Raw genomic sequence first — 19,933 nt, 5'->3', positions numbered from 1 at the left:
TTAGAATATCTTTTTTGCTGTATCCCATAAGTTTTTGTATGTTGTGTTTTCATTTTCTTTTTTTTTTTTTTTTTTTTGAGACGGAGTCTCGCTCTGTGGCCCAGGCTGGAGTGCAGTGGCGCGATCTCGGCTCACTGCAAGCTCCACCTCCTGGGTTTACGCCATTCTCCTGCCTCAGCCTCCCGAGTAGCTGGGACTACAGGCGCCCGCCACCGCGCCCGGCTAATTTTTTTTTGTATTTTTAGTAGAGACGGGGTTTCACCGTGGTCTCGATCTCCTGACCTTGTGATCCGCCCGCCTCAGCCTCCCAAAGTGCTGGGATTACAGGCGTGAGCCACCGCGCCCGGCCGTGTTTTCATTTTCATTTGTTTCAAGATATTTTTTGATTTCTTTTTGACTCATTGATTGTTCAGGAATGTCTTGTTTAATTTTCTCGTATTTGTGAATCTTCCAGTTTTCCTTCTCTTGCTGATTCCTAGTTTTATACTGTTGTGGTTAGAAGAGATGCTTGATATGATTTCAGTCTCCTTGAATTTGTTAAGACTTGTTTTGTGGCCTAACGTATGATGTATCTCGAAGAATGTTCCGTGCGCGCCGGAGAGGATGTTTTCTGCGCTGTTGGATGGAGTGTTCTCTGTATGTCTGTTAGCTCCATTCGGTCTGAAGTGTAGTTTACGTACAGTGTTTTCTTATTGATTTTCTGTCTGGGTGATCTTTCCATTGTTGAAAGTGAGGTATTGATGTCTCCTACTATTAGTGTATTGCTCTCTATTTTCCCTTCAGATCTGTTAATATCTGCTTTACCTATTTAGATGCTCCAGTGTTGAATGTGTATATATTTGTAATGATTATGTTTTCTTGATGAATTCACTCTTTATCATTATATAAAAACCTTTTTTTTTACTCTTGGCTACAGTTTTTGACATAGTCTATTTTGTCTGGTAGAAAATAAATATAGCTACTCCTATTCTGTTTTAGTTTCAGTTTGTGTGGAATATCTTTTTCCATCCCTTCATTTTTCATCTATGTGTGACCTTAAAGCTGAAGTGTGTCTTTTGTAGGCAGTGTATATAGTTGGGTCTTCTTTTCATTTTTATTTTTTATTAAGCTACTCTATGTCTTTTGATTGGATAATTTAATATATTTACATTTAAAGTAGTTATTGATAGCTAAGGATGTGCCATTGCCATTTTGTTAATTTAATATATTTACATTTAAAGTAGTTATTGATAGCTAAGGATGTGCCATTGCCATTTTGTTAATTGTTTTCTGGTCACTTGGTAGATCCTTTGTTCCTTTCTTCCTGTCTTGCTGTTTTCTTTTGTGGGTTGATACTTTGCTTTAGTCGTATGCTTTGACTCCTTTTTCTCTTTTGTGTATGTATTAGGCTTTTTATTTGTGGTTACCACAAGGCTTATATAAAACATTTTATAGTTATAACAGTCTATGCTAAACTGATAACTTTGATCACACACAAAACTCTACACTTTTACACCCACCCCCCATTTTATGTTTTTGATATCACAATTTACATCTTTTTTATTGTACATCTATTAACAAACTATTGGACCAGGTACAGTGGCTCACACCTGTAATCCTGGCACTTTGGGAGGCTGAGGCGGGCGGATCACGAGGTCAGGAGTTCAAGACCACCCTGGCCAGCATGGTGAAACCTCGTCTTTACTAAAAATACAAAAATTAGCCAAGTGTGGTGACATGCACCTGTAGTCCCAGCTACTCAGGAGGCTGAGGCAGGAGAATCACTTGAACCCGGGAGGTGGGTCTTGCAGTGAACTGAGATTGCACCACTATACTCCAGCCTGGGCGACAGAGTGAGACTCCATCTCAAAAAAAGATAAATAAATAAAATATATTAGCTGGGTGTGGTGGCACGTGCCTGTAGTCACGGTTGAGGCAGGAGGATTGTTTGAGCCCAGGATCTGGAGGCTGCAGTGAGAGAGTGAAACCCTGTCTCTAAAAACAAACAACAACAAATTATTGTGGCTACAGTTATTTTTAATATCTTTGTCTTTTAACCTTTACAGGAGAGTTATATATGATTTACACATAACCATTACACCATCAGAGTATTCTGAATTTGACTATTGTTATCATTTGAATGTTTGCCACCTCTAAAACTCACATTGAAACTTGACTTTAATATAGTATTGAGAGATCAGACCTTTAGGAGGTGATTGGATCACGAGTTCTCTGACATTATGAATGACTGCTCCATTTATGAGTTAATAGATGAATGGGTATTACAGGAGTGGGTTAGTTATCATGAGAGTGGGACTATTGTAAAAGCCAGGTGGCCTCTCTCATGAGCCCCCTTACTGTGTGATGCCCTGTGCTACCTCAAGACTCTACGGAGAGTCCTCATCAGATGTGGCCTCTTGATCTTGGATTTCCCAGCCTCTGGAACTGTAAAAATAATTTCTTTTCTTTTCTTTTTTTTTTTTTTTTGAGATGGAGTCTTGCTCTGTCGCCCAGGCTGGAGTGCAGTGGGGCGATCTCGGCTCACTGCAAGCTCCGCCTCCTGGGTTCACACCATTCTCCTGCCTCAGCCTCCCGAGTAGCTGGAACTACAGGCACCCGCCACCTCGCCCAGCTAATATTTTGTATTTTTAGTAGAGACGGGGTTTCACCGTGTTAGCCAGGATGGTCTCGATCTCCTGACCCCATGATCCGCCCGCCTCAGCCTCCCAAAGTGCTGGGATTACAAGCGTGAGCCACGGCGCCCGGCCAATTTCTTTTCTTTATAAATTACCTGGTCACAGATATTCGGTAATGGCAACAGAAAACAGACTAAGACAAGTATATAGTTTTATCAGTTATCTCTACACTTTTAAATGTTTTCATGTTACTAATGAGCATCCTTTTGTTTCAGCTTGAAGAACTTTCTTTTATCTTTCTTGTAAGGGAAGTCTAGTGGTGGGGAACTTCTTTAGCTTTTGTGTATCTGGGAGACTCTTTATGTTTCCTTTATTTTTGAAGGATGGCTTTGCTGAGTACATAATCTCATTGCCAGTTTTTTTCTTTCAGTGCTTTGAATATATGATCCCACTTTCTCCTGGTCTGCAAGTTTTCTGCTGAGAAGTCTGCTGGTAGCCTTATAAGGGTTCTCTTGTATGTGATGAGTTTCTTTTCTCTTTCTGCTTTCAAAATTCTCTTCTTGTCTTTGATTTATGGTAGTTTGATTATAATGTATCTTGGTGAAGTTTTCTGTGGGTTGAACCTATTTGGAGACTTTAAGCTTCATGTACCTTGATGTCTACATCACTCCCAACTTTGGAAAGTTTTTTAGGCATTAATTCTTTAAATAAGCTTTCTATCACCTTCTCTCTATATTCTCCTAATGCAACTTCCATAATGTGAACGTTAGCTTTCTTGATGGTATCCTTTAGATCTCATAGGCTTTCTTAATTTCTTTTAATGCCTTTTTTCTTTTTTCCTCTCTGATTGGATATTTTTAAATGACCTGTCATCAAGCTCACATATTCTTTCTTTTCTTTTGTTTGATCAGTTCTGTTGTTGATGCTCTCTACTGCATTTTAAATTTTATTCATCCTGTTCTTCAGCTTTAGAGTTTCTGTTTGGTTCTTTTTTAAAAAAATAATCTCTATCTCTTCATTGAATTCCTCATTTTTAACGTATTGTTTTTCTAATTTTGTTGAGTTGTGTGTCTATGTTCTCTTGTATCTCACCGAGCTTCCTTAAAGTGATTATTTTTAGTTCTTTGTTAGGCAATTTGTAGATCTCCATTTCTTTGGGATTGGTTTACTAGAGTATTATTGTGTTCCTTTGGTAGTGTCATGTTTCCTTGGTATTTTATATTCCTTGAAGTCTTGCATTGCTGTTTTTTCATTTACAAAAGCAGTCACATCCTCTAGTTTTTATGACTTTTCTTGGGAGAGAAATTTCTTTACTAAACAGCCTGGCTAGGGATTCTGAGGCTCTCTCAGTCCATTTCTATGGAGGCACCTGCTCCACACCTTTTGCTTCTCTTGGAGAGAGGGGTGAATTTTTTAAGAGTATATGCCTTTTCTTGATCCCACAAAACCAGTCTAGGTGCTGTGAGCCTCTCATTAGTTTCCCCTAGGGCAGTGTTCTGAAATGCTCAAGTTCTTGTGCCTTCTTCCCATCCCACACAGTCAAGCTATCTGTCTGTGTGAGATGCTTGCACTTGCCATCTGTGGGGGTGCCTTTGGGGAGCTGGCGGAGGGATGGGTGAAGCATGTGAGCATTTTGGTGCCTGTGGACCAGTTGGGATGGTTCACAGGAAAGGCGTCTCAATTGGCTTGTTGGGGGGCTTCCTAATAAAATCTGCAGAGCAATTATTAAGGTCCATAGCCTTTCTTCCCAGCTCCCAGTCTCTCCCAACTTCTCCTCCATGTCAGTCACCTCGGTATTGTAGGTGAGACAAGAAAGAAGCAGGCCTTTTTGGGCAGCATCCTGCATGTCTGGGGAAGCTGGAAGCTCACTTACTACACCTTTACTTACTCCAGTGGGAGAAATCATGGGCCAAGGGGGTCTCCCTGGGTGCTGAGCTATGTTTCCTGGGGAAAGGGTCACATGGGTAAAATGAAACTGTTCTTACCCTCATCAGTGCACCTGTTGGATTTTTTTCTGTAACAAACAGTGTGCTGGAACTTCTGCACTGGACTTCCAGACTCCTACAAAGACACTCTTGTTTGTGAGGACTTGTCAAAATGGAAGCTTCTTTGGGGGGACTATGGTACAAAGCCATCCTCCTAAGGTCACCCATGTGTGCATGTCTTGTCTTCCCAATTAGATTATACATTCCTCAAGGGTAGGGATTTGTGGATCACACTCTGCCATCTGGTGAGTAAGTGGTTCAAAGTCCCCAACATAGTAGTTATTCCTAAGTATTAGATTGATAGATTTACAGAGGGTCATGAAACATACATTGACTACCCGAGAGATATGGGGTTAAAGTCTGATAGACTCTTTTCGTTTCTACCTTTCAAAGAATCGTAACAAAAGGATCCACAAACACAATGACTTGCTGATCCAAGGCTGCAAGGATTCTCTATTAAAAGCTCTGAGGAATTCCCTTCTCCCTCCCTCTTTTCTTCCTTCCTTCTCCCACTTAGAAGTGGCAGCAGGCTTTTTCAGGCTCCGAGGCCTGTCCCCACTGATGTTCAGGTGTGGGCCAGGCTTCCATGCTCAAGCAGGCCTCAGGTCCCTGCTGAGGGGTGGACACACATGGAGGGTGAGCCTGAGGCAGGAGGTGCAGGAGAGCAACTGCTGAGACAGCGTTCTTGGCTATCTTGTGGTGGGTGTGGGGCCATGGACCCAGCCCAGGGTGGGGGTTAGGGAAGGCACTCGGGAGCCTACTGGTAATTCAAGGTTTCTGAAATCTGGAGACGGGGAGGGCTAGGAGTCCATAAATGGATGTGGTGTTTGGCATCCCAGGGAGTCAGCTTAGGGCAGTGGCATTTAGCACTCAAGGGTCTATGCTAGGCCTCAGCTTGGACCCAGGACTTTGAAAGTTTTTTTTTTTTTTTTTTTGAGACAGAGTCTCGCTCTAACTCTGTTGCCCAGGCTGGAGTACAGTGGCATAATCTTGGCTCACTACAACCTCCTCCACCTCCCTGGTTCAAGTGATTCTCCTGCCTCAGCCTCCTGAGTAGCGGGATTACAGGGGCCCACCACCACGCCTGGCTAATTTTTGTGTTTTTAGTGGAGACGGGGTTTCACCACGTTGGTCAGGCTGGTCTTGAACTTCTGACCTCAAGAAATCCACCCCCCTTGGCCTCCCAAAATGCTGGGATTACAGGCATGAGCCACCATACCTGGCAGACTTTACAAAGTTATTTAACAGCTCTGTTATCTGAGTTGTCAAGCAGGGATAGTCATAACATTGTATTTACTATTTCCAACGGTCACAGCCGGTCATGGCAGCTTCTGACATCTCCAAAAGGAAGCACACCTCATCCTTTGTAGAGATGGGATCACAGGGTAATGGATCTGGAAATCTCACCTTCACACTTATGTTGGACCCTGAGATGCAGAGAATAGGCAACCACCCTGTCCATGGCCACATGGCTTGGACAGAACTGGAGCAGAAGCCCCATCTCTAGATGGACGTGGTTTGCTGGGAGGGAGGAATATTGTTAGGCACAATGTGGTCCCAGCTTCGGCTGAGCAGGGCAGAGACCACAGACGTGGAGCCAGACAGTTCTGGGCACACTGGGCCTGTCTGTATCGTGGCTCCACCACCTGTCAGTCATGTCAGCTTCTGGAATCAGCTTTGTCTTTCCAAGTCCCCTTTTTCTGTACCTGTAAAATGGCGGGTGTGTGGGGGGGGTGGGGATCTACCTCCCAGGACTCCCAGAAGGGGTAAAAGGAAGTATAGACGCACAGTGTCTTGGATGCAGCAGTTGCCCGGTGCCTGGTGGCCTGGTGATTGCTGTTGTTATTTTCCGTTTGCACAGAAGAAGGTCGGGGCCCTGATGCTTTTGTTCGTGGGAACTCACTAGGGAATAAGTATGACTTCCGGGCCCTGCAATAACCAACTGACATTCTTTCTGATAATCGTGGCTGTTTCTGTCAGTTGTAAGTGCTCTGTTCTGGATAATGTTTATTCTCAAGGACATTAGGTCAAAGAGAGAATGGAATATGTTTACATATGATGTGGTATTTATGGGAATAAACTTAGGACTTTTTATATGCAACCTGGAACGAGTCTCCTCCCAGAGACCTAGGACACCCTGGGCGCTCTGCCTGTGTGGTAAGCAGTGCTCGGGCCCCAGGGGGCTCAGATGTGCTGGGAACCAGGACCTCAGCCACCACCACCCTCCACACACTCTCCCTGGAGTCTCACTCTCCAGTGGGACACAGCCTTGCCAGCTCCCCTGGCCCACTGGCTTTTCTGCCCGTGGGCTTGCTAGCTGGGTGCTAGTGGATAACTTTCTAGCTTATTGCAGTGGGGGCCCAGTGGCAGTTCCCTGATGTCCAGTCACCGACATCTGTGGCTTCCATGGCATTATGCTGCAAGGACTCACCTGGAGAAAAACAGTGACCTCTGCGGGAACTTGGGGGCCAAGACTTCCCGGTTTCTAGCGTCCTGGGAACCACTGCAGTCCTGGGCAAACTGGGGGCTGCAACTCAACTTCCCCTGGGCATGATGATGCTGGGCACAATGATGCTGTGCACGACGACACTGGGCACGATGACACTGGGCACGATGATGGGGGCATGACGATGGGGTGAATCTGGGCATGATGACGCTGGGCACAATGATGGGGGCATGATGATGCTGGGCACAACGCTGGACCTGATGACGAGGGGCACGATGATGAGCACGATGATGGGGTGGATCTGGGCATAATGACACTGGGCATGACGGAGGGCACGATGATGGGCACGATGATGGGGTGGATCTGGGCACGACACTGGGCATGACGGAGGGCACAATGATGGGCACGACGATGGGGTGGATCTGGGCATAATGACAGGGTAGATCTGGGCACGATGACGACGCTGGGCATGATGACACTGGGCATGATGACGGGCTGCATCTGGACATGATGGCTCTGGGCACAATGATGTTGGGCGTGAAGACGGGACACAATGATGGGGTGGATCTGGGCACAGTGACTCTGGGCACAATGGTGCTGAGCACAGTGATGCTGGGCACGATGACAGGGTGGATCTAGGTATGACACCACTGGGCATGACGATGCTGGGCATGAACAGCGTGGATCTGGGCACGACGATGCTGGGCACAACGCTGCACATGATGACGCTGGGCAGAACGCTGGGCATGATGACAAGGTGGGCCTCAGCACCTGTTCCAGTGCTTCTCGAAGGGACTCCTGAAGGGGAGGAGCATGCCTGGGAAGAGTGGGGCCTGGGTGTGACAGCCCTGCTGCCATGCCAGCCCTGCTGTTGCCCAGCCCGTGACCACTCCAAACCATTGTTTTCAACTTCTGACATCAAAATCACAGCCTTCACAGGGCATTGCTGCCATCATTGGCCCCGGGTCTGCAGATCCGCTCTCATCCTTGCGTCTTCAGGTCCTAGCATGAGACCTGACGTTCGGAAGGCCCTCCATCCACTCTTGGAAAAATATCCTGAGGTTTACGTATCTTCAGATACCTCTGCAACCTGTGGGTGATCCCTGTGTGTGGCCAAGGGCCCCCCATCTGTGTCGTCCTCCCTTCCCAGGTGAAGGAGCTGCCCCGCCGGGTTCTAGAGAGCTGGTCTGTGGGACGAGGCTTCCGGCCATGCTGGGTAGATGCTGTGTTCTCTGCTTGTCTCTGGAGTCAGGGCTCTGCTTCAGGTTTCCCCAGGGGCTCTTGTTTAAATGCAGCTCCTGGCCCAGGAGGGCGGCCTGAGACCCTGCACTGGTCTTAGCAACACCCAGGTGCTGCTGCAGGCCCAGGCTGTCCCCATTGGTGGGGGTCCAGATGCCAGGCTGTCCCCACTGGTGGGGGTCCAGACGCCTCTGCTTCCACAAAGTGCATGCTCTGCTCACATGGGGGCCTGGCTGCAGCAGGGGCTGCCCTGAACAGGCCGGCTGGGTGTGCGCTGGGGGCGTTGAGGGAGTGTCCTGTGGGGAAAGTGAGACCCCCTGCCCCCCGCTCAGGGTGGTGGTGTGGCTGGGTGGCCTGTTCTGAGATAGCAAAGCCAGGCCATGGCCCAGAGAAAGTCCGGCTGTTAAAAATCGCCAAGGAAGCTGAATTCCAAATGCTCTTTTTGCCCCTTCTCCACTTCAGAGGACTGTGTGAAGGGTTCATTAAAATTAATAAGAACTCCGCACCTGCTTTGAGCTGCTCTCAATCCTCACGCGTGTCCAGAGGACAGATGGGAGGCACAGCACTGCTCACAATGGCGATGAGATGTGGGATGGGCCGTGGCGTTCGTGCCCAGTGTGCCAGGTGCCGCAGCCAGAAGCTCCTGTGGCAGAGAGGGAAGGGATCCAGGGGCAGAGAGGGAAGGGATCCAGGGCGTCAGGCGCGTTCCTGTTGTCGCGCGCAGCCAGCGGGAGGCGGCGCTGCTTGCCTCTTGCAAAAAGCTTTCTGTGACTTGGAGGTGCCGAGGCCTTGGGAGAGGGAAAAAGGCCTTAGGGCTCTTTTTCTAATCCGCTCTCCTCAGAAAACCTCTGGGTCTGTAACCACACTACTGTGCTGCCCACAGGTTCGTTTCCAAGAACTGTTTTCAAGTTAAAACAAGTCAGCTACAAAAAAAGGCTATGGTGTGAAGTAGAGAATGTGTTGACCATCGCAGTGGATTTTTTTTTTTTTTTTTTTTTTTTTTTGAGACGGAGTCTCCCTCTGTCGCCCAGGCTGGGGTGCAGTGGCCAGATCTCAGCTCACTGCAAGCTCCGCCTCCCGGGTTCCCGCCATTCTCCTGCCTCAGCCTCCTGAGTAGCTGGGACTACAGGCGCCGCCACCTCGCCCGGCTAGTTTTTTGTACTTTTTAGTAGAGACGGGGTTTCACCGTGTTAGCCAGGATGGTCTTGATCTCCTGACCTCGTGATCCTCCCGTCTCGGCCTCCCACAGTGCTGGGATTACAGGCTTGAGCCACCGCGCCCGGCCCATCGCAGTGGATTTTAACGGTTCTCACCTTTTCTTCTTCCTCCAAACACCCCAAAATAGAATATTTCTGTCAGAAACAACAGCTCACACCAATAGGTCCCAGCGTGTGTGGCTGATATGTGGAGGTTGGGGTGTAGTGAGGGTCTCCTGGGGTTCTCAGTTTAAGCCTGGGTGCTGACCAGCTGTACAAGCTTGAGTTGTGTGAGGATAAAAGTATGCGTATGTGCATGCATTCATGCACACATGTGTATAGTATGTGCATGCACTCATGCACACGTGTGTATAGTGTGTGCATGCAGACACGTGCACATAGCATGTATGTTTGTGCATTATAGCGGTATGTATGGATACATATATGTATACATGTGCATGCATGTGTGCATATGTATACATACCTGTATGTGCATATGTGCATTTTTGTGTATGTGCATATAGCATGTGTGTGAATAGTATGTGTGTGTATGTGTGTTCCTATAGTATGCATGGGTATGTCATGTGAATATGCCTTTGTCTATGTATGTGCTGCTGGATGCCCTGTTTTGAGATAACAAAGCCAAGCCATGGGTCCAGAGAAAGCCCAGCTGTTAAAAATCGCTGAGGAAGCTGAATTCCAAGTGCTCTTACATATGTATGTATATGTTTATGTTTGTATTCACGTATGTATCTTGTGTGTACACATGTATCTATATATGTAGGTTTGTAAGTTTTATATATATGTATTCAGGTATGTTTATATGTACATGTATGTGATGTTCTGATACATGCTGTGTGTGGTTGTATTTATACATGCATGTTTGCATGAATGTGCATGCATCATGCATATGTGTATGCATGTGTGTATGTGTGCATATATGTTGTGTTTGCATATTGCATATCTCTGTTAATATGTATATGTTTGCATGCACATGTGTGTATGTGGAGGTGAATATGCACATCTCTATGTGCATATGCATGTGCATGTGTGTATAGTATGCATGCACATATATGTATGTATGCATGTAGATGCCTGTGCATGCATATGTGTATAGTATGTATGTGTGCATATGTATGTGTATGCATGTGTACATGAATGTATGTGTGTATAGTATATGTGCATGTGTCTGTGTATAATGTGTGAGGGGACTTCAAAAAGTTTGTGGAAAAATGGAATTAAAAAATAAAAATAACTACATAAACTTTATTTCTCAGTGTAAGCACCATCAAGTTCAAGACACTTTTGTAAGTAATTATACCAGCCATTTAGTCCATCCCTAAAGAACTGAGGGTCCTGGGAATCTCACCATGTCAATGTAGTCTTTTTTTACATTGTTTACTGAAGAAAAATGAGTGCCCTTTTCAGATATTTTAAGATAAGGAAACAAAAAGAAGTCAGAAAGAGCCAAATTGGGAAAGTTGGATGCTTAATGATTTCCAATAGAAACTCTTGCAAAGTTGTCCTTGTTTTCTATGCAGAATGAGCAGGAGCATTGTTGTGGTGGAGAAGGGCTCTGTGAAGCTTTCCTGGGCATTTTTCTGCTAAGGCTTTGGCCAACTTTCTCAGAACCCTCTGATAGCAGGCACGTGTTACTGTTCTTTGGCCCTCCACAAAGAGAACAAGCAAGATGCCTTGAGCATCCGAAAAGCCTGTTGCCGTGACCTTTGCTCTCGATCAATCTGCTTTGCTTTCCTGGCCCACTTCCACCTCTTGGTAGCCACTGCTTTGATTGTTTCGTCATTAGGATTGTATTGGTAAAGCCACGTTTCATCTTCTTTTACAATTTTGAAGAAATGCAATACAATACACGCCAGTAATCTCAGCACTTTCGGAGCCGAGGTGGGTGGATCACCTGAGGTCAGGAGATCGAGACCAGCCTGGCCAACATGGTGAAACCCCATCTCTACTAAAAATACAAAAATTAGCCAGACCTGGTGGCGTATGCCTGTCATCCCAACTACTCAGGAGACTGAGGCAAGAGAATCGCTTGAACCTAGGAGGCAGAGGTTGCAGTGAGCAGAGATTGCACTACTGCACTCTAGCCTGCGTGACAGAGCAAGGCTCTGTATCAAAAAGAAAGTTAAGAAAAAATTTTAAAAAATGATTCTGAGGCATTCTTCAAAGAATTGTAACAGTAAACCAAAGCAGACTGGCTGCGAGCGAAGGTCACGGCAACAGGTTTTTTGGATGCTCCAGGCATTTTGCTTGTTCTCTTTCAGGAGGTCCAGAGAACAATAACATATGCCTGCTGTCAGGGTGTTTAGAGAAAGTTGGCACTGGCTCCTCCGGTGGAGGGAGTGTTTCTCCACCCCCAGGCCCAGCTGTGCCCAGTGCCTGGCGCTTCCCTGAAAGGCCTCCCTGCAAGGCTGAGGGGACTGTGGAGAGGGGTCTGGTGGTCCAAGCTATGGGTTTAGGGCAGAAGGGAATAAGGAGGGACAGGAGGGTTTGGGCCACCTGTAGCCATCCCAACTCCCCACCAGCCGAGTGCACTTGGTCGTGGCTGGCACAGGGGAGTGGGCTCGGAGGGGGGTTCTGCTCGGAGGGCTCTGCTCACAGGGCTCTGCCTGCTGCTTTGCACACTCTGGTCTCTCGGTCGCTGTCTCCTGCCCCCAGGCTTGGGAGTGGGGCACTGCTTGTCCTCCCACAGGAGCACAAACCTGCGCTGTGCGTCCAGCCCCCCGCTCTTAGAAATACAGCCTTCCCGCAGTTCCTGGCCCGTGGAGGGTGGCTTTGGCTGTACCCAGGGGTGGAAGCCCCACAGGCTGGGGCCTGCCCACCGTGGAGGTGCAGGGTTTGGAGCCCTGGACGTGGAGTCAGGAGGCCGTGGTCTGAGTGAAATCCACGCTGTCAGTGTGCGCTCCTGCTCCTGATGCTCACTGTGACCCGAGGCATGGATTGCCCTGAGGTGCCACTTGACAGATAGGGAAACCGAGGCTTACAGAGGGCTGTCACTTGTGCAGGGTTTCATGGATGGAGCACTGGGATTTGGGGCCAGGCCTGTCTGATCACAGAGGCTGTGCTCTGAATCACGGGGCACTGTGTTCCTTCCTGGCTCCCTGTGTGACCTGTGGTGGTCACCTGACTCTGAACTGCGTGACCCGTGGTGGTCACCTGACTCTGAACTGCGTGACCCGTGGTGGTCACCTGACTCTGAACTGCGTGACCCGTGGTGGTCACCTGACTCTGAACTGCGTGACCCGTGGTGGTCACCTGACTCTGAACTGCGTGACCCGTGGTGGTCACCTGACTCTGAACTGCGTGACCCGTGGTGGTCACCTGACTCTGAACTCCTCTTCTGGAGCAGAGGGCAGTGTCTCCGTCTCTCAGTACCACACAGCGGGCAGCTCCCAGGACAGAGATGATTTCCTCCCAGCTGTGGAGGCTGGAAGTCAGGGATCCAGGTGCCGGCAGGGCTACTTCTCCCAAGGCTGCTCTCCAGGGCTTACAGGCGGCGTCTTCCTGCTGTCTCCCGTGGCCTTCCTCCGTGCACGCACAATCCTGGCCTCTCTTTCTCTTTGTGTAAAGCCACATTCCTGTTGGACCAGGGCCCACCTGTGTGACCTCTTTAAAGACCCTGCTTCTAGTAGGAGTCACACTGGGGTTAGGGCTCCATCGTCAGAATTTTGGAGGATGTAATTCAGCCCTAATAAATGGTGCTGCTAGGAACCATCATGTACGTGTGGATGTGCTTTTCTGGCACACAGTCTACCTGGGAGTATTCTAACTTATTTCTGAAAGATGGAAAAATGAGCAGAATCCTGGGACCCCCACCGAGTCCCCACCTGGAGAGGGGCGGCGTCAGAACATGGGAAAGAAAACCAAAGTCCCAGCCCTGGGAACATCACCTGCCCATGAAAAAGCCCGAGCACCACAGGGGCTGTGGAGCGACATGGCAGAGGCAGATTGTGTTCCTTCACCTGAACGAACAGTTAACTATTTGCTAAGAAGCTTCCACCTGGAAAAGATAAGGAGGGCTCAAGGGGCCTCCTCCCCACCTGCAAGCTGTTTCTCCCTGAGACCCCTGCGAGATGAGATGTGAAGCTGTTCAAGGACAGTTAATGGGGAGAGAGAAGTGACCTGCAGACCCCGTCTTCCCGCCTTCCCACCCAGACAGCTCCTCCCTGGACGATGAGGCCAGGTCCCCAGGCTGACAAGTAGAGCGGGATGGTGAGGCCCAGGAGACGGTGGAGGAGAAGCCCCTGGGGCACAGATGCTCTTGGTGAGGCGTGCTCCTCCCACCTTCGAGAAAGACTCATTAGTGGTTCAGTCCATCAGCTGGAGGAGGCACGCATCCTGCTGTTGCAGACAAGTTAAAACCTGAGAGTGAGTTGAGAGCATTTGGCTTTTAGCCATCCCTAAATTGCACGGCCAGACGTTAATGCAAATCCAAGGTCATCGCTGACACTTGGCACCTGTCTCCAGCGAGTAGCGCTCAGCTCCTGCCCTTGGAGAAGTGTGGGACCCAGTCCCTGTCATAGGGGGGTCTGAGAAACCCCTGCTCTGGCTGCTTGCTGATTGTGAGGGTGCTGTGAACGCGTCCAGCCTGATCTAGCAGCCTGAACCTCCTCGCGAGGGGATGGAGGCGACCACAGCTGACCGGGGGGGAGCAGCATGAAGACGTGGAGGGGGAAATAAGAAGCACAAACATTGAGGCTGTCCCAACCTTCCTCCTAACGGCCAGCACAGAACCTCGGGAACGGCGCGGTGGAGAGCTGGGCACAGGAGAGTTTGTCTTTGGACAGGAGACTCGAGGAAGACGCGTGTTCCTGGGCCTGGGACAACAGACAGGGCCTGGGACAACACGAAACAGCAGATGTGCGTTTTCAGGGAACATCAGCTTTTCTGTAGGACCCTCTGCGGGAGGCCGAGCAGAAGCACGGGGCTCACCTTTCAGCTTCAGAGCACGGTGAGGGACGCCTGCCTCACAAACTCATCTTGCCCTAACTCTCTCCCAAAGGCCCTGTCTCTAAATACCGGCACCTTGGGGTCACGGCTTCAACAGAGGAATTTGGTGAGGGGCACAGCTCCATCCACTGCAGGAGGTGACGGTGCTCAGGCTGTGACTGGGCACTCAGTGTGGGTGGCTGCGTCCATCCTGCCGAGGAACCAAGACACACCAGGGTATGTGCTGGGGAAAGGCAGCCAGGATGGGGCAGGGACTGAGGGTTTCTAGCTGGGTGAAGGGAAGATTTCAGAGAGAGAACAGTTTTTAAATGTTTGGGGGACTCTTGGAGAAGGTGAGTTCAGCTAGCTTTGCATTTCTGTGGGTGTAAAACCAGGCTGGCTGAGCGGACCCAGCAGAGCGACAACTTCCCAGCTCCTCCAGCCCTGAGAACTGACCGTACCGTGCCTCCTTCTGCAGCAAAGCAGGGCCCCTCAGTCATATTCCAGGGAGAATTGCGAATGGCCTCCCTTGCAGCAAGTTTTGGGCATGTATAATGGGTTGGCTGGTTTATTGAAGCTGTTTGTTCCAGTCGCCCTTCTCTCTCCTTGCTCTGGCATTTTACTATTACAGAAATTTCAGGTTGAAATTGTCATGACTCAGAACAGCAGGAACGGGTGCCTGGCACCAGCTGTCAGAAGAGCAGGCCAGGTGGCTCCAGCAGGCGCTGGACTCACAGGCTGCTGTGGAGAGGGATTCGGAGCAGGGCAGGGCTGGCCCCTGATGGAAGGCGACACACTGAGCGTCCCCTCTGGTGTGGGGGCCCTGCCCCTCCCTCTGTGAGACCTCCTGGCTGTCCACCCGGTCCCGGCCCTGCCTGTGTCTTGGGCCCTGTCCTCACTGGGTGCCCCCCAGTGGCAGTGCCTCTAGCCGCCTTGCTGTGCCCCTGCCTACCCCGCTGCCCTCGGGTTCCTCCCTGGGCTCCTCTTCCTCATGTGGGTCTCCTGAGGGGCCGCCCGGCCCCCGCCTCCCACTGGACACTTCTCTCAGGTGCCCTCCTGGCCCTTGTCACTGTCACATGATGGCCCCTCTCCCCTGCCTGTCCCCCTCTCCCCTGCCTGTCCCCCTCTCTCCTGCCTGTCCCCCTCTCCGTTGCCTGTCCCCGTCTCCCCACACGCCCCGTGGCATCCCCCTCTGTGCCTGTCCAGAGCTGTGTCTCCCCTGCCCCCGCCTCGGGGAGGGCTTGCCACCCAGTGCCAGCTGTGTGCGCCTCATCCGCACGTCCCATCAGGCACGAGGTTCTGCCAGCGCCACCTCCTGGGTGTCTCCCCGATCTGGACCGTTCTTCTCGTCCTCCCAGACCCCGCCTGCCATGACCCCCTTCACCCCCGGCCTGCTCTGCCCTTGGCCTCCTTTCATGCCTTTCAGCCTCTCCAACAAGTGTTGCCAGATGCTTCCTGAACACAAGTCTGGTCTCATCGCCCTCTTCTCCAACTCTCTGCCTCTCCCACAGCACGGAGCATGCACCACAGCCTCTCCGATGCTTTCCTAGGCTCTGAGGACGGACGAGGAAGTGGCGTCCCCGTGCCCTTTTTCTATTCCCTTCCTCTTGCATGCACTGCAGTTGCTGGACTGCTGTCCTGATTTACCAGTAGACCCTGAGCTCTGACTCCTGCAGCCAGCGCCCTGCACAGCTGGCGACACAGTGCCTGGGGCGCAAAGCAGAGTCACCTCCGTGCTGGCTGTCCAGCCTAGGTGCCATTAGGATCTTCTCCTGTCTCCCTCATCCCCCCATTGTCCCCCAGGCTGGATGTGGCCCCCAGCTGCAGCATCAGGAGAGCAGCCTGGGCCTCAGAGCAGCAGGGCGTGGCTCTTGTCCTGGCTCTGCCATGCCAGGCTGTGTCATTTTCGTAGCCAGATAAGAGAATGCCTGTGAATGTGCTTTGTGAATCAAGGCTGCACTTTAATGCAACGTAAACCACTCTTTGCAGGGGTGTGTGTGGTTTCATTTTAGCAAAGCTCACTGAAGTCTATGTTCTGTCCTCTAGTTTCTGTCTATTCTGAATTGGGGGAACATTACAACTGCTTTGCAAAACAAGACTAGGAGTTCCTGGCAGGGAAGTCCTTGGTTCTCTGGCGTCACTGCCGGACAGAGCGTTATCTGCGTGCAGTAGAAAGGCCTTCCTGCCACCCCTGTCTTGCAGGATTGCCCACATTGAATTGCATTTAGTTCCTGCAACAATGGGTTATAACTGATCATGAAATCCTAACAATGTATAATCACGTCCATGAGAAAGAATTACTGAGTTAAATCAGGTCGCCTGTTTCTTTTCCCAGTTTTTCCCTATGTACTTGTTTGCTGTTTGCTGGTTGGGTTGGTGGTCAGTGGTGATCACCAGCAGGCAGGTAGGAGCAGTTGCTGAGGGCTTAACACTTGGTGGGAGGAGCACTGAGAAACTCCACCCTCTGGTTTAATTTGTTCTAGGGACTGGGTGACAGCGGCATTCTTCGGGCGTGGTCCAGTGATCAGAGAGACAATCCCGTGGGATCTTGGTGTCCTTCTTGCTATGAATGAGAGGAGAAGGGTGGGGGACACACACCACACACCACCGCTGCACACACCCAGGCTGGGGACAGGGGCCAGCAGGTCACGGGGATCCGGCATTCTGCTGTAGAGCAGGTCAAGTTGGGAGGCATCTGGTGAAGCACTCCTGGGACCCTCCTCCCTGGCTCAAGTTCACACACCCGAGAGGAGTCAGGGGCTTTGCCACCTGCACCCACCCGCACACCGTGTTCCTGACAACGCTGGTTATGTCCATGCTTGCAGGGTTGTGGGTACGTGGTTTGGTGGGTACAGGAGTAAGAGCTGGGAGGTTCTGCCTTGCTGGGATGGAGGAAAGACAAGCTCTCCCCTCACACGGGCACGGAGGGGATGGACCATGGTTGAGTTTGGAACTTAGGGATGCCCCGTTCGGCCCCTCCGTTCCATACTGTGTATGACTTCTGGGGGAAGTGCATCTTCCTTCAGAAGCTGTATCAACAGGCGACCTGACTGTGACAGTCACCTGCGTGACCTTGGAGAGATTTAGAGCTGTCTGTCTTAGTCTCTTCTATGTGTCTGCGATGTTAGGAAGGAGGGCGGTCGGGGCACCTGTGCACATGTGTGATGGAGGAGGCCGCGGGATCATCTGTGTGTCAACCAACTTTGCTTTTATTGTTTTCTACAGGAGACGTGGGGGACAAAGGACAGAAAGGCAGTGTGGGTCGCCATGGAAAAATCGGTCCCATTGGCTCTAAAGGTATTTGCGATGTGATTCTTGCCTCATTCTCCCCCCTCCCCCAGGGTCAGTGTCTGGATCCCCTGAGAATAACTCTAGCGTGGATTGTCTCGTGTGGTGCTCCTGTTTATGCTCTGTGCGTGCTAGAGAAGACATCTGCCGTGCTTCCGTTTTGGAGGTGCTTGGAGCTAGTTGCTGGCTCTGTGCTTACAGGGTGCGGTGAAGTGCTCCCCATCCTGTGGGATTTTCATAGCACTCCAGGATGGAGGGGCTGCGGCGAGTGCGCTTGGGCGAGACTCTGGCTGTGAAGCCACAACGTCCTTAACAAGTTTGGTAACACGCTTAGAGCCTCACGTAAGGCACGGACGGACCCTGCTCAGGAGGCACCGCGTCTGTTCCCCCAGCTCGGGTCTCAGGCATTTCGAGGTGATGGGATGATTCTTGGTGAGAACAGGGTGTGGGATGGCAGCAGCAGGTGTGAGCAGCAACTATGGTGCCAACACCTGGGTTCAGGCTACACCTGCGGGTTCTGATTGCACCGTCTCCGCTGCTGCATTTGCCTGCACAGCCTTGGTAAGGCGGGCAGATCAGCTGTGCCTCCCATGATGAGAGACTGAGGCCAGGACAGCCAAGGGGTTGCTCAGAAGGTGCTGTTCCTATGCCCCGCTCACCCCCCACCATCTGGTCAGTGGATGTCTTTGGAGCGCTTGGCTTGTTCCAGGTGTATGCTGGGCTCTAGGGGACGGAGCCGGTGGGAGGGCAAGGAGCTGGCCGTCCCTGAGCTCTGCACGTGTGGACTCGTGAAGTCTCCTTGGGGTCCCGCATGGTGTAGCAATGCGGCTGAGCTTCCCTGAGCACCAGCGGTGGAGGGAGTCTGCTGTGGTCTGTCCAGTTCCGGGGCCAGCTTCTTCTACCTCATTCATCTGCCTCGGAGCAGGTTGGCCCAGGTACCAAGAGGCTACGGTCTGGAGTTTGAGCTGTGAGGGGGTTCTCATGGTTTGTTCTGATCCATGGTCACGGACCTCCCCCTAGCCCAGCCCGTACCTGGTAGAAAGGGCTCTGTGACCAGGAGAGCGATGGGGAGGGGCCCAGCTCAGCTGTGGGCCTCCTGGAAAACCTGTGAGAGAGAAAACCTTTCCTGCCACGGCCAATCCAGTGAAGAACACACAGAGAATCATGGGATCTGGAGGGAGGCGCAGGCTTCACAAACTCAAATAACATCATGGCAAAATACTTATATCCCCAGACTTGCCATTTTAAGTATTTTAAGTGTACAATTCAGGGACGTTAAGTACATTTGCAATGGTGTACAGGCATTACCACGATTTCCAAACCCTTTTCATCTCTCCAAAGAGAAACTCTGTTTCCACTAAGCAATGGCTCCCCGTTCTTCCTCCCCCAGCCCCGGTAACTTCCAATCTGCTTTCTGTCTCTGAATTGGCCTATTCTGGACATTTCACATATGTGGAATGATAACAATGTTTGTCCTTCTAGTTGATTTCACTTGGTGTAGTGTTTTCAAGGTTCACCTGTGGGTAGCGTGGGTCAGAATGCCCTGCCTTTTTAGGGAATAATATTCCACCATACGGATGGACAACAACTGTTATCCATTTACCTGTCGGTGGACACGTGGGTTCTTTCCACCTGTTGCTTTTGTGAATAACACCACGTTGTGTATTGACTCACACATAGGGATGTGTATACTTTTACCATGCGGTGTGTGCACTAGGCAGATTCCGGCGACTCCTAAGGGGCAGCTGGTCCAGGCTGGCCTTGTTTGGCTTTGCTCATTTGATTTGCCTTGTGTCTGAGATTGTCATCCTGGGTTCTGATCCAGCTGTGCTTTCATTTCCAAGCTCCCGATGCTGATAAAGGAACACAAAGGAATCAGGTGGGTGGAGGCTGCGGAACTCCTTCCCTCCTTATGCGAGTGGAATCGGAATCTACACAAGTCTCTTTGCAGAGGCATTTGGGGCTTCTCTGTGAGAATAAAGAGAATGCATTAGAATTTATTTCTATTAAGTCACATGACTTAATTTTAGAGCAGTTAGAAAGCCCTATTGCCATCATTTTGTTCAACCCCCTTGTTTTGTACGTTGAGGAAAGCTGAGGGCCAGGGTGGTGAGGTGGCTTGTCTCATCTAACTGGAGGTTGGGTCCAGGCCAGTATGGAGCCCATGGCTTCTGGTGTCTGGGCCCTCCAGGACACCGGGCTGCCGCGAGCAGGGAC

The 19,933-nt window shown here is 50.5% G+C and overlaps 4 protein-coding genes across 17 annotated transcripts in view; 1 reads left to right on the top strand and 3 right to left on the bottom strand.

The window, feature by feature from the left end:
• ADI1 (acireductone dioxygenase 1) overlaps nucleotides 1–19,933 on the bottom strand; it is an 847,802-nt gene that overhangs the window by 137,238 nt on the left and 690,631 nt on the right. The gene's annotated exons all lie outside the window — the stretch shown is intronic.
• Nucleotides 1–19,933, bottom strand: part of EIPR1 (EARP complex and GARP complex interacting protein 1) — a 579,020-nt gene that overhangs the window by 431,816 nt on the left and 127,271 nt on the right. The window lies entirely within an intron of this gene.
• RNASEH1 (ribonuclease H1) overlaps nucleotides 1–19,933 on the bottom strand; it is a 173,270-nt gene that overhangs the window by 80,505 nt on the left and 72,832 nt on the right. The window lies entirely within an intron of this gene.
• COLEC11 (collectin subfamily member 11) overlaps nucleotides 1–19,933 on the top strand; it is a 361,397-nt gene that overhangs the window by 336,401 nt on the left and 5,063 nt on the right. For both annotated transcript variants that reach the window (XM_050754060.1, XM_050754061.1), the window contains one exon: nucleotides 17,654–17,725. In XM_050754060.1, the coding sequence (XP_050610017.1) occupies nucleotides 17,654–17,725 (72 nt within the window). The remainder of the gene's footprint in view (nucleotides 1–17,653; nucleotides 17,726–19,933) is intronic.

The sequence above is a fragment of the Macaca thibetana genome, chromosome 13 (genome assembly GCF_024542745.1).
Source record: "Macaca thibetana thibetana isolate TM-01 chromosome 13, ASM2454274v1, whole genome shotgun sequence".
Classification (NCBI taxonomy): Eukaryota; Metazoa; Chordata; class Mammalia; order Primates; family Cercopithecidae; genus Macaca; species Macaca thibetana.
The sequence above is the reverse complement of the archived record's forward strand: the minus strand, read 5'-3'. Positions and strand labels throughout refer to the sequence as shown.